We start from the raw sequence: 15,097 nt of genomic DNA on the forward strand, positions 1-15,097 counted from the left end.
AATTAATTGAAGAACCAACGAGAATCAACCAACAAATGTATAATGGGACTTTGCCTCTGTTGGCTCTTGGTGACCCGTCCTGTCAAATCAAATCAAATCAAATGTATTTATATAGCCCTTCGTACATCAGCTGATATCTCAAAGTGCTGTACAGAAACCCAGCCTAAAACCCCAAACAGCAAGCAATGCAGGTGTAGAAGCACGGTGGCTAGGAAAAACTCCCTAGAAAGGCCAATACCTAGGAAGAAACCTAGAGAGGAACCAGGCTATGTGGGGTGGCCAGTCCTCTTCTGGCTGTGCCGGGTGGAGATTATAACAGAACATGGCCAAGATGTTCAAATGTTCATAAATGACCAGCGTGGTCGAATAATAATAAGGCAGAACAGTTGAAACTGGAGCAGCAGCACAGTCAGGTGGAAGTTGAAACTGGAGCAGTAGCATGGCCAGGTGGACTGGGGACAGCAAGGAGTCATCATGTCAGGTAGTCCTGGGGCATGGTCCTAGGGCTCAGGTCAGTTGAAACTGGAACAGCAGCATGGCCAGGTGGACTGGGGACAGCAAGGAGTCATCATGTCAGGTAGTCCTGGGGCATGGTCCTAGGGCTCAGGTCCTCCGAGAGAGAGAAAGAAAGAGAGAAGGAGAGAATTAGAGAACGCACACTTAGATTCACACAGGACACCGAATAGGACAGGAGAAGTACTCCAGATATAACAAACTGACCCCAGCCCCCCGACACATAAACTACTGCAGCATAAATACTAGAGGCTGAGACAGGAGGGGTCAGGAGACACTGTGGCCCCATCCGAGGACACCCCCGGACAGGGCCAAACAGGAAGGATATAACCCCACCCACTTTGCCAAAGCACAGCCCCCACACCACTAGAGGGATATCTTCAACCACCAACTTACCATCCTGAGACAAGGCTGAGTATAGCCCACAAAGATCTCCGCCACGGCACAACCCAAGGGGGGGGCACCAACCCAGACAGGATGACCACAACAGTGAATCAACCCACTCAGGTGACGCACCCCCTCCAGGGACGGCATGAGAGAGCCCCAGCAAGCCAGTGACTCAGCCCCTGTAATAGGGTTAGAGGCAGAGAATCCCAGTGGAAAGAGGGGAACCGGCCAGGCAGAGACAGCAAGGGCGGTTCGTTGCTCCAGAGCCTTTCCGTTCACCTTCCCACTCCTGGGCCAGACTACACTTAATCATATGACCCACTGAAGAGATGAGTCTTCAGTAAAGACTTAAAGGTTGAGACCGAGTTTGCGTCTCTGACATGGGTAGGCAGACCGTTCCATAAAAATGGAGCTCTATAGGAGAAAGCCCTGCCTCCAGCTGTTTGCTTAGAAATTCTAGGGACAATTAGGAGGCCTGCGTCTTGTGACCGTAGCGTACGTGTAGGTATGTACGGCAGGACCAAATCAGAGAGATAGGTAGGAGCAAGCCCATGTAATGCTTTGTAGGTTAGCAGTAAAACCTTGAAATCAGCCCTTGCTTTGACAGGAAGCCAGTGTAGAGAGGCTAGCACTGGAGTAATATGATCAAATTTTTTGGTTCTAGTCAGGATTCTAGCAGCCGTATTTAGCACTAACTGAAGTTTATTTAGTGCTTTATCTGGGTAGCCGGAAAATAGAGCATTGCAGTAGTCTAACCTAGAAGTGACAAAAGCATGGATTAATTTTTCTGCATCATTTTTGGACAGAAAGTTTCTGATTTTTGCAATGTTACGTAGATGAAAAAAAGCTGTCCTCGAAATGGTCTTGATATGTTCTTCAAAAGAGAGATCAGGGTCCAGAGTAACGCCGAGGTCCTTCACAGTTTTATTTGAGACGACTGTACAACCATTAAGATTAATTGTCAGATTCAACAGAAGATCTCTTTGTTTCTTGGGACCTAGAACAAGCATCTCTGTTTTGTCCAAGTTTAATAGTAGAAAGTTTGCAGCCATCCACTTCCTTATGTCTGAAACACATGCTTCTAGCGAGGGCAATTTTGGGGCTTCACCATGTTTCATTGAAATGTACAGCTGTGTGTCATCCGCATAGCAGTGAAAGTTTACATTATGTTTTCGAATAACATCCCCAAGAGGTAAAATATATAGTGAAAACAATAGTGGTCCTAAAACGGAACCTTGAGGAACACAGAAATTTACAGTTGATTTGTCAGAGGACAAACCATTCACAGAGACAAACTGATATCTTTCCGACAGATAAGATCTAAACCAGGCCAGAACATGTCCGTGTAGACCAATTTGGGTTTCCAATCTCTCCAAAAGAATGTGGTGATCGATGGTATCAAAAGCAGCACTAAGGTCTAGGAGCACGAGGACAGATGCAGAGCCTCGGTCCGATGCCATTAAAATGTCATATACCACCTTCACAAGTGCCGTCTCAGTGCTATGATGGGGTCTAAAACCAGACTGAAGCATTTCGTATACATTGTTTGTCTTCAGGAAGGCAGTGAGTTGCTGCGCAACAGCCTTCTCTAAAATTTTTGAGAGGAATGGAAGATTCGATATAGGCCGATAGTTTTTTATATTTTCTGGGTCAAGGTTTGGCTTTTTCAAGAGAGGCTTTATTACTACCACTTTTAGTGAGTTTGGTACACATCCAGTGGATAGAGAGCCGTTTATTATGTTCAACATAGGAGGGCCAAGCACAGGAAGCAGCTCTTTCAGTAGTTTAGTTGGAATAGGGTCCAGTATGCAGCTTGAAGGTTTAGAGGCCATGATTATTTTCATCATTGTGTCAAGAGATATAGTACTAAAACACTTGAGCGTCTCTCTTGATCCTAGGTCCTGGCAGAGTTGTGCAGACTCAGGACTGAGGTTTGGAGGAATACGCAGGTTTAAAGAGGAGTCCGTAATTTGCTTTCTAATAATCATAATCTTTTCCTCAAAGAAGTTCATGAATTTATCACTGCTAAAGTGAAAGTCATCCTCTCTTGGGGAATGCTGCTTTTTAGTTAGCTTTGCGACAGTATTAAAAAGGAATTTCGGATTGTTCTTATTTTCCTCAATTAAGTTAGAAAAATAGGATGATCGAGCAGCAGTAAGGGCTCTACGGTACTGCACGGTACCGTCCTTCCAAGCTAGTCGGAAGACTTCCAGTTTGGTGTGGCGCCATTTCCGTTCCAATTTTCTGGAAGCTTGCTTCAGAGCTCGGGTATTTTCTGTGTACCAGGGAGCTAGTTTCTTATGAGACATTTTTTTGGTTTTTAGGGGTGCAACTGCATCTAGGGTATTGCGCAAGGTTAAATTGAGATCCTCAGTTAGGTGGTTAACTGATTTTTGTCCTCTGGCGTCCTTGGGTAGACAGAGGGAGTCTGGAAGGGCATCAAGGAATCTTTGTGTTGTCTGTGAATTTATAGCACGACTTTTGATGTTCCTTGGTTGGGGTCTAAGCAGATTATTTGTTGCAATTGCAAACGTAATAAAATGGTGGTCCGATAGTCCAGGATTATGAGGAAAAACATTAAGATCCACCACATTTATTCCATGGGACAAAACTAGGTCCAGCGTATGACTGTGACAGTGAGTGGGTCCAGAGACATGTTGGACAAAACCCACTGAGTCGATGATGGCTCCGAAAGCCTTTTGGAGTGGGTCTGTGGACTTTTCCATGTGAATATTTAAGTCACCAAAGATTAGAATATTATCTGCTATGACTACAAGGTCCGATAGGAATTCAGGGAACTCAGTGAGAAACTCTGTATATGGCCCAGGAGGCCTGTAAACAGTAGCTATAAAAAGTGATTGAGTAGGCTGCATAGATTTCATGACTAGAAGCTCAAAAGACGAAAATGTCATTTTTTTTTTTGTAAATTGAAATTTGCTATCGTAAATGCTAGCAACACCTCCGCCTCTGCCGGGATGCACGGGGGATATGGTCACTAGTGTAGCCAGGAGGTGAGGCCTCATTTAAAACAGTAAATTCATCAGGCTTAAGCCATGTTTCAGTCAGGCCAATCACATCAAGATTATGATCAGTGATTAGTTCATTGACTATAATTGCCTTTGAAGTAAGGGATCTAACATTAAGTAGCCCTATTTTGAGATGTGAGGTATCATGATCTCTTTCAATAATGACAGGAATGGAGGTGGTCTTTATCCTAGTGAGATTGCTAAGGCGAACACCGCCATGTTTAGTTTTGCCCAACCTAGGTCGAGGCACAGACACGGTCTCAATGGTGATAGCTGAGCTGACTACACTGACTGTGCTAATGGCAGACTCCACTATGCTGGCAGGCTGGCTAACAGCCTGCTGCCTGGCCTGCACCCTATTTCATTGTGGAGCTAGAGGAGTTAGAGCCCTGTCTATGTTGGTAGATAAGATCAGAGCACCCCTCCAGCTAGGATGGAGTCCGTCACTCCTCAGCAGGTCAGGCTTGGTCCTGTTTGTGGGTGAGTCCCAGAAAGAGGGCCAATTATCTACAAATTCTAACTTTTGGGAGGGGCAGAAAACAGTTTTCAACCAGCGATTGAGTTGTGAGACTCTGCTGTAGAGCTCATCACTCCCCCTAACTGGGAGGGGGCCAGAGACAATTACTCGATGCCGACACATCTTTCTAGCTGATATGCAGGCAGAAGCTATGTTGCGCTTGGTGATTTCTGACTGTTTCATCCTAACATCGTTGGTGCCGACGTGGATAACAATATCTCTATACACTCGCCAGTTTTAGCTTTAGCCAGCACCATCTTCAGATTAGCCTTGACGTCGGTAGCCCTGCCCCCGGGTAAACAGTGTATGATCGCTGGATGATTCGCTTTAAGTCTAATACTGCGGGTAATGGAGTCGCCAATGACTAGAGTTTTCAATTTGTCAAAGCTAATGGTGGGAAGCTTCGGCGACTCAGACCCCGTAACGGGAGGAGTAGAGACCAGAGAAGAATCGGCCTCTGACTCCGACCCGCTGCTTAATGGGGAAAACCGGTTGAAAGTTTCTGTCGGCTGAATGAGCGACACCGGTTGAGCGTTCCTACAGCATTTCCTTCCAGAAACCGTGAGAAAGTTGTCCGGCTGCGGGGACTGTGCCAGGGGATTTACACTACTATCTGTACTTACTGGTGCCACAGACGCTGTTTCATCCTTTCCTACACTGAAATTACCCTTGCCTAACGATTGCGTCTGAAGTTGGGCTTGCAGCACAGCTATCCTCGCCGTAAGGCGAGTACAGCGGCTGCAATTAGAAGGCATCATGTTAATGTTACTACTTAGCTTCGGCTGTTGGAGGTCCTGACGAATCGTGTCCAGATAAAGCGTCCGGAGTGAAAAAGTTGAGGAAAAAATAAATAAATATATGAACGGTAATTAAAAAGTGAAAACCGTAAAGTTGTCAGGTAGCAAAACAGTTTGGCAACAAAACGCACAGCAACTCGAAAACAAGCCTGCAAGTTGTGACCGGAAATAACGTCAGACGTAATGGTTTGGTACAATAGAGCTGTCAGGATTCTAAATTCAGCTGTTCCTCCAGACTGCTTCAGTGATCATTCCATCATCTACTATATATAGAAAATGAACATACCTAAAGCACCACCCAAATTATTGATTTATTTAAGACAATGTAAACATGTACAGTGCCTTGCGAAAGTATTCGGGCCCCTTGAACTTTGCGACCTTTTGCCACATTTCAGGCTTCAAACATAAAGATATAAAACTGTATTTTTTGTGAAGAATCAACAACAAGTGGGACACAATCATGAAGTGGAATGACATTAACTGGATATTTCAAACTTTTTTAACAAATCAAAAACTGAAAAATTGGGCGTGCTAAATTATTCAGCCCCCTTAAGTTAATACTTTGTAGCGCCACCTTTTGCTGCGATTACAGCTGTAAGTCGCTTGGGGTATGTCTCTATCAGTTTTGCACATCGAGAGACTGACATTTTTTCCCATTCCTCCTTGCAAATCAGTGAGGTTGGATGGAGAGCATTTGTGAACAGCAGTTTTCAGTTCTTTCCACAGATTCTCGATTGGATTCAGGTCTGGACTTTGACTTGGCCATTCTAACACCTGGATATGTTTATTTTTGAACCATTCCATTGTAGATTTTGCTTTATGTTTTGGATCATTGTCTTGTTGGAAGACAAATCTCCGTCCCAGTCTCAGGTCTTTTGCAGACTCCATCAGGTTTTCTTCCAGAATGGTCCTGTATTTGGCTCCATCCATCTTCCCATCAATTTTAACCATCTTCCCTGTCCCTGCTGAAGAAAAGCAGGCCCAAACCATGATGCTGCCACCACCATGTTTGACAGTGGGGATGGTGTGTTTCATCTGACCAGAGCACCTTCTTCCACATGTTTGGTGTGTCTCCCAGGTGGCTTGCGGCAAACTTTAAACGACACTTTTTATGGATATCTTTAAGAAATGGCTTTCTTCTTGCCACTCTTCCATAAAGGCCAGATTTGTGCAATATACGACTGATTATTGTCCTATGGACAGAGTCTCCCACCACAGCTGTAGATCTCTGCAGTTCATCCAGAGTGATCATGGGCCTCTTGGCTGCATCTCTGATCAGTCTTCTCCTTGTATGAGCTGAAAGTTTAGAGGGACGGCCAGGTCTTGGTAGATTTGCAGTGGTCTGATACTCCTTCCATTTCAATATTATCGCTTGCACAGTGCTCCTTGGGATGTTTAAAGCTTGGGAAATCTTTTTGTATCCAAATCCGGCTTTAAACTTCTTCACAACAGTATCTCGGACCTGCCTGGTGTGTTCCTTGTTCTTCATGATGCTCTCTGCGCTTTTAACGGACCTCTGAGACTATCACAGTGCAGGTGCATTTATACGGAGACTTGATTACACACAGGTGGATTGTATTTATCATCATTAGTCATTTAGGTCAACATTGGATCATTCAGAGATCCTCACTGAACTTCTGGAGAGAGTTTGCTACACTGAAAGTAAAGGGGCTGAATAATTTTGCACGCCCAATTTTTCAGTTTTTGATTTGTTAAAAAAGTTTGAAATATCCAATAAATGTCGATCCACTTCATGATTGTGTCCCACTTGTTGTTGATTCTTCACAAAAAAATACAGTTTTATATCTTTATGTTTGAAGCCTGAAATGTGGCAAAAGGTCGCAAAGTTCAAGGGGGCCGAATACTATCGCAAGGCACTGTAAATATTGAGGACTTGATATCCATAAACTGGCAAAGATAATGTAGTGGTCATTGTCCTATGAAAAGCCACTGGCACAGGAGAGAGCTGTCCATAACACGGCCACAAGAATCAGCTTTCCAAACGTTACTCTTTTCAGGTGAACTTCCTATTTATTGCGTATATAAAATATAAATAGCTCCAAAACACAAATTCCTATAGAAAAGGTGCATTCTATAAGCTGTCTCTGTGGTACGGTAACAACTGCATGTGCTCTCCTCACACCTGTGCTAAACCCTTCCTATACACACACACACACACACACACACACACACACACACACACACACACACACACACACACACACACACACACACACACACACACACACACACACACGACCAGTGACCCTTGACCCCAACATATAGTGCCCTCTAGTGTACAAAACAAGTAAAAACAAGCCTTGACAGACAACACAAACCGGCAAACACAGCTCCTATAGATGGTCTTACAAAAAAATAACAAAGAAATCCACAGCAGATTTTGTAAATACACAAATAACTTTTAAATATGGTCAAATAATCAACCTATTCAGCGAATAATCCTATACCACAGGGTCATTTAAGGCAGATATAGCTGATGTTTTAATCTATTACATCAACATGTTACATCAGATAATCATTTCACCCACAATTCCATCAATGCTGGGGTATACAGTGCCTTCAGGAAGTAGTCACACCCCTTGGCTGTACACACATTTTGTAGTATTATGGCCTGAATATAAAATGGATTCAATTGAAATTTGGAATCACTGACCTACACACAATGCCCCATAATGTTAAAGAGGAATTATGTTATTATTATCATTATTATTTTGTTACAAATGAATTACAAATGAAAAGATGAAATGTCTTTAAGTCAATAAGTATTCAACTCCTTTGTTATAGCAAGCCTGGACAAGTTCAGGAGTAAAACATTGCTTAAACAAGTCACATAAGTATCATGGACTATTTGTACAATAATAGTGTTTAACATGATTTTTTGAATGACTGCTTCATCACTGTACCCCCACACATACAATTATCTCTAATGTCCCTCAGTCGAACAGTGAATTTCAAACACAGATTCAACCACAAAGACCAGGGAGGTTTTCCAATGCCTCGTAAAGAATGGAAGCTATTGGTATATGGGTAAACATTTTTAAAGAGCAGACATTGAATATCTCTTTGAGCATGGTGAAGTTATTAATTATACTTTGGATGGTGTTTCAATAACCCAGTCATAGTGCTGAGCGATTAGTGCTTTTCTTAGTTGGTTCGATTTCGTTTGAATTATACATCAATCATTAGACTGTTACAATACATCAGTCATTACAGACTGTTACAATACATCAATCATTAGACTATTACAATACATCAATCATTACAGACTGTTACAATACATCAATCATTAGACTGTTACAATACATCAATCATTAGACTGTTACAATACATCAATCATTAGACTGTTACAATACATCAGTCATTAGACTGTTACAATACATCAATCATTAGACTGTTACAATACATCAATCATTACAGACTGTTACAATACATCAATCATTAGACTGTTACAATACATCAGTCATTACAGACTGTTACAATAGATCAATCATTAGACTGTTACAATACATCAATCATTAGACTGTTACAATACATCAGTCATTAGACTGTTACAATACATCAATCATTAGACTGTTACAATACATCAATCATTAGACTGTTACAATACATCAGTCATTACAGACTGTTACAATACATCAATCATTAGACTGTTACAATACATCAATCATTAGACTGTTACAATACATCAGTCATTAGACTGTTACAATACATCAATCATTAGACTGTTACAATACATCAGTCATTACAGACTGTTACAATAGATCAATCATTAGACTGTTACAATACATCAATCATTAGACTGTTACAATACATCAATCATTAGACTGTTACAATACATCAGTCATTAGACTGTTACAATACATCAATCATTAGACTGTTACAATACATCAATCATTAGACTGTTACAATACATCAATCATTAGACTGTTACAATACATCAGTCATTAGACTGTTACAATACATCAGTCATTAGACTGTTACAATACATCAATCATTAGACTGTTACAATACATCAATCATTAGACTGTTACAATACATCAGTCATTACAGACTGTTACAATACATCAATCATTAGACTGTTACAATACATCAGTCATTAGACTGTTACAATACATCAATCATTAGACTGTTACAATACATCAATCATTAGACTGTTACAATACATCAATCATTAGACTGTTACAATACATCAGTCATTACAGACTGTTACAATACATCAGTCATTAGACTGTTACAATACATCAATCATTAGACTGTTACAATACATCAATCATTAGACTGTTACAATACATCAGTCATTAGACTGTTACAATACATCAATCATTAGACTGTTACAATACATCAATCATTACAGACTATTCTATTCATTCTATTTACCAGTCATATTACCAGGGTTAGAGATTCTATTCATTCTATTTACCAGTCATATTACCAGGGTTAGAGGTTCTATTCATTCTATTTACCAGTCATATTACCAGGGTTAGAGGTTCTATTCATTCTATTTACCAGGGTTAGAGATTCTATTCATTCTATTTACCAGTCATATTACCAGGGTTAGAGGTTCTATTCATTCTATTTACCAGTCATATTACCAGGGTTAGAGGTTCTATTCATTCTATTTACCAGTCATATTACCAGGGTTAGAGGTTCTATTCATTCTATTTACCAGTCATATTACCAGGGTTAGAGGTTCTATTCATTCTATTTACCAGTCATATTACCAGGGTTAGAGGTTCTATTCATTCTATTTACCAGTCATATTACCAGGGTTAGAGGTTCTATTCATTCTGTTTACCAGGGTTAGAGGTTCTATTCATTCTATTTACCAGTCATATTACCAGGGTTAGAGGTTCTATTCATTCTATTTACCAGTCATATTACCAGGGTTAGAGGTTCTATTCATTCTATTTACCAGTCATATTACCAGGGTTAGAGGTTCTATTCATTCTATTTACCAGGGTTAGAGGTTCTATTCATTCTGTTTACCAGGGTTAGAGGTTCTATTCATTCTATTTACCAGGGTTACAGGTTCTATTCATTCTATTTACCAGTCATATTACCAGGGTTAGAGGTTCTATTCATTCTATTTACCAGTCATATTACCAGGGTTAGAGATTCTATTCATTCTATTTACCAGTCATATTACCAGGGTTAGAGGTTCTATTCATTCTATTTACCAGTCATATTACCAGGGTTAGAGGTTCTATTCATTCTATTTACCAGTCATATTACCAGGGTTAGAGGTTCTATTCATTCTATTTACCAGTCATATTACCAGGGTTAGAGGTTCTATTCATTCTATTTACCAGTCATATTACCAGGGTTAGAGGTTCTATTCATTCTATTTACCAGTCATATTACCAGGGTTAGAGGTTCTATTCATTCTATTTACCAGGGTTACAGGTTCTATTCATTCTATTTACCAGGGTTAGAGGTTCTATTCATTCTATTTACCAGTCATATTACCAGGGTTAGAGGTTCTATTCATTCTATTTACCAGTCATATTACCAGGGTTAGAGGTTCTATTCATTCTATTTACCAGTCATATTACCAGGGTTAGAGGTTCTATTCATTCTATTTACCAGGGTTACAGGTTCTATTCATTCTGTTTACCAGGGTTAGAGGTTCTATTCATTCTATTTACCAGTCATATTACCAGGGTTAGAGATTCTATTCATTCTATTTACCAGTCATATTACCAGGGTTAGAGGTTCTATTCATTTTATTTACCAGTCATATTACCAGGGTTAGAGGTTCTATTCATTCTGTTTACCAGGGTTAGAGGTTCTATTCATTCTATTTACCAGGGTTAGAGGTTCTATTCATTTTATTTACCAGTCATATTACCAGGGTTAGAGGTTCTATTCATTCTGTTTACCAGGGTTAGAGGTTCTATTCATTCTGTTTACCAGGGTTAGAGGTTCTATTCATTCTATTTACCAGTCATATTACCAGGGTTAGAGGTTCTATTCATTCTATTTACCAGTCATATTACCAGGGTTAGAGATTCTATTCATTCTATTTACCAGTCATATTACCAGGGTTAGAGGTTCTATTCATTCTATTTACCAGTCATATTACCAGGGTTAGAGGTTCTATTCATTCTATTTACCAGTCATATTACCAGGGTTAGAGGTTCTATTCATTCTATTTACCAGTCATATTACCAGGGTTAGAGGTTCTATTCATTCTATTTACCAGTCATATTACCAGGGTTACAGGTTATATTCATTCTATTTACCAGTCATATTACCAGGGTTAGAGGTTCTATTCATTCTATTTACCAGTCATATTACCAGGGTTAGAGGTTCTCTTCAATCTATTTACCAGTCATATTACCAGGGTTAGAGGTTCTATTCATTCTATTTACCAGTCATATTACCAGGGTTACAGGTTCTATTCATTCTGTTTACCAGGGTTAGAGGTTCTATTCATTCTATTTACCAGTCATATTACCAGGGTTAGAGGTTCTATTCATTCTATTTACCAGTCATATTACCAGGGTTAGAGGTTATATTCATTCTATTTACCAGTCATATTACCAGGGTTAGAGGTTCTCTTCAATCTATTTACCAGGGTTACAGGTTCTATTCATTTTATTTACCAGTCATATTACCAGGGTTAGAGGTTCTATTCATTCTATTTACCAGTCATATTACCAGGGTTACAGGTTCTATTCATTCTATTTACCAGGGTTACAGGTTCTATTCATTCTATTTACCAGTCATATTACCAGGGTTACAGGTTCTATTCATTCTATTTACCAGTCATATTACCAGGGTTAGAGGTTCTATTCATTCTGTTTACCAGGGTTAGAGGTTCTATTCATTCTATTTACCAGGGTTACAGGTTCTATTCATTCTATTTACCAGTCATATTACCAGGGTTAGAGGTTCTATTCATTCTATTTACCAGGGTTACAGGTTCTATTCATTCTATTTACCAGTCATATTACCAGGGTTAGAGGTTCTATTCATTCTATTTACCAGGGTTAGAGGTTCTATTCATTCTATTTACCAGGGTTACAGGTTCTATTCATTCTATTTACCAGGGTTACAGGTTCTATTCATTCTATTTACCAGTCATATTACCAGGGTTAGAGGTTCTATTCATTCTGTTTACCAGGGTTAGAGGTTCTATTCATTCTATTTACCAGGGTTACAGGTTCTATTCATTCTATTTACCAGTCATATTACCAGGGTTAGAGGTTCTATTCATTCTATTTACCAGGGTTACAGGTTCTATTCATTCTATTTACCAGTCATATTACCAGGGTTAGAGGTTCTATTCATTCTATTTACCAGGGTTACAGGTTCTATTCATTCTATTTACCAGTCATATTACCAGGGTTAGAGATTCTATTCATTCTATTTACCAGTCATATTACCAGGGTTAGAGGTTCTATTCATTCTATTTACCAGGGTTACAGGTTCTATTCATTCTATTTACCAGTCATATTACCAGGGTTACAGGTTCTATTCATTCTATTTACCAGTCATATTACCAGGGTTACAGGTTCTATTCATTCTATTTACCAGTCATATTACCAGGGTTACAGGTTCTATTCATTCTATTTACCAGTCATATTACCAGGGTTAGAGGTTCTATTCATTCTATTTACCAGTCATATTACCAGGGTTACAGGTTCTATTCATTCTATTTACCAGTCATATTACCAGGGTTAGAGGTTCTATTCATTCTATTTACCAGTCATATTACCAGGGTTAGAGGTTCTATTCATTCTATTTTTGTGCTGCTGCTTTGTGCTCAAAAAACAACAAAACAAAGATAGATATATATATATAATTCTTTATTTTTTTTTGCCTGTTATGACGGTTATTTTATTTTCATGACAGTCTTCATCCAGAACCATAATTGTGACAGGCCTATTGAAATGTACTCGTTTCCCTATGTATAATGCTTTTGATTACTCCTAATTGCCCCTGAAGGGATTAGTCAAAGCTGAATTAGGTTCAGTTGAGAATTGACTTGAATTATGAATTGCATAACATTGTGTTAAATCTCATTCATTGTAATGTATCCCTAGGACCAGCAGGGGGCGCATGTCGAAACAGAGCCTCTGTGTGTCTTGGATTTCTTTGTGAAAGAGAACCTTCAGAGGCACGGCTACGGACTGGAGCTGTTTAGCTTCATGCTGCAGGTGAGACAGACACCACGCCTTTACCTGGGACAGATGCAGGGTTGGGGTTTACCTGGGACGGAAGCAGGGTTGGGGTTTACCTGGGACGGAAGCAGGGTTGAGGTTTACCTGGGACGGAAGCAGGGTTGGGGTTTACCTGGGACAGATGCAGGGTTGGGGTTTACCTGGGACAGATGCAGGGTTGGGGTTTACCTGGGACAGATGCAGGGTTGGGGTTTACCTGGGACAGATGCAGGGTTGGGGTTTACCTGGGACGGATGCAGGATTGAGGTTTACCTGGGACGGAAGCAGGATTGAGGTTTACCTGGGACGGAAGCAGTATTGAGGTTTACCTGGGACGGAAGCAGGGTTGAGGTTTACCTGGGATGGAAGCAGGGGTGGGGTTTACCTGGGATGGAAGCAGGGGTGGGGTTTACCTGGGATGGAAGCAGGGGTGGGGTTTACCTGGGATGGAAGCAGGGGTGGGGTTTACCTGGGACGGGGTCAATTCGAATTGGAGTAAACTGAAATTCAATTCAATAATTGAAAAATTCGATTTGTCAGTAATGATTTCTCAAACTGTGAAGGAGTTTATTTATTTATTTTTAAATGTTTTAAATTTGTACATTGTAAATTCAAATCACTTCCTGAATTGAGGTTTCAATTCAAATTGACTCCAACCCTGGACAGAAGGGATGAACACTGAATGGTTACGCCTGACTGAATGCTGGGGTATATTCAGTAGGAAGCAAACGGCAAGGGACCTACCTGAATTTGTCCGATAAACTTCTAATGAAAACAAGTTTATTTTTGTTACAAAGCTTTTTCCTACAGTTTGCACTAATGAATACACCCCTGCTCTCATGATTGTTGAGCGGAGCATTCAGTCTGGTTTGACCCGGGCTGTATTGATTACGCCGAATCTTTTACAAAACATTTTGCAACAGAAACCGTTTAATGTAAACTCTGTTGAGTTCCGTTCTGTTCTTAAACGGAAGTTGTAGTTCAGTCGTGTCTCTCTTTAAAAAAATAAAAATAAGGGTCTGGAGGAAGTTGGAAGGAACCCCACGGAAGAATCTGTCATTTATAGATGTGCAACTTGTGCCAAGTACTTTGTAGACTATTCAGACTGGAATGGCAGCTTGTGGAATCCATACAATTAAAATTAAACTACCACTTCCATTTCAGAACACAACAGCTTTTATGTTGTGTTGAAGAGCGTTTGGGAGTAAACGGTCTCTGTTGCAATAGAATCAGTGTAATGAACACACCCCAGGCTATGAAAACTAGAGCACACAGACTGGAATGTGTTGGAGGCAGAGTCGCTACACTAGAAGTGATATTGTTAGAGATTACAGAGTGTTGTCAAGAGGGTGTTTTCCCAAATGTCTGTTTGCTCGTTGAGACGTGTGGTAATTGCTCCGTTTGTTTTCTCCCCCCCTCCATGTTCAGCACAAAAAGGTAGAGCCAGTGATGATGGCTTACGACAGGCCCTCCCCTAAGTTCCTCTCTTTCCTGGAGAAGCATTACTGTCTGAAAAACAGTGTACCTCAGGTATGATTTCGGGGCGGTCTCTCCATCCCCAACACCGTATCGTCACTCTGGTAAATGATTATACAGGCCTGACACCAACAGCCTAATATAATGAAAATATCATAAACGAACGGTTTCAGACTGAGATAAGACAGGAGGTGA

The 15,097-nt window shown here is 40.4% G+C and overlaps 1 protein-coding gene across 1 annotated transcript in view; it reads left to right on the forward strand.

The window, feature by feature from the left end:
* The window catches only part of LOC109881871 (alpha-tubulin N-acetyltransferase 1-like), a 52,126-nt gene that overhangs the window by 15,596 nt on the left and 21,433 nt on the right, over positions 1-15,097 (forward strand). Inside the window, exons 5-6 of the mRNA XM_031789060.1 lie at positions 13,310-13,423; positions 14,855-14,956. Of these exons, the coding sequence (XP_031644920.1) occupies positions 13,310-13,423; positions 14,855-14,956 (216 nt within the window). The remainder of the gene's footprint in view (positions 1-13,309; positions 13,424-14,854; positions 14,957-15,097) is intronic.

Source organism: Oncorhynchus kisutch, linkage group LG14 (assembly GCF_002021735.2).
Source record: "Oncorhynchus kisutch isolate 150728-3 linkage group LG14, Okis_V2, whole genome shotgun sequence".
NCBI lineage: Eukaryota > Metazoa > Chordata > Actinopteri > Salmoniformes > Salmonidae > Oncorhynchus > Oncorhynchus kisutch.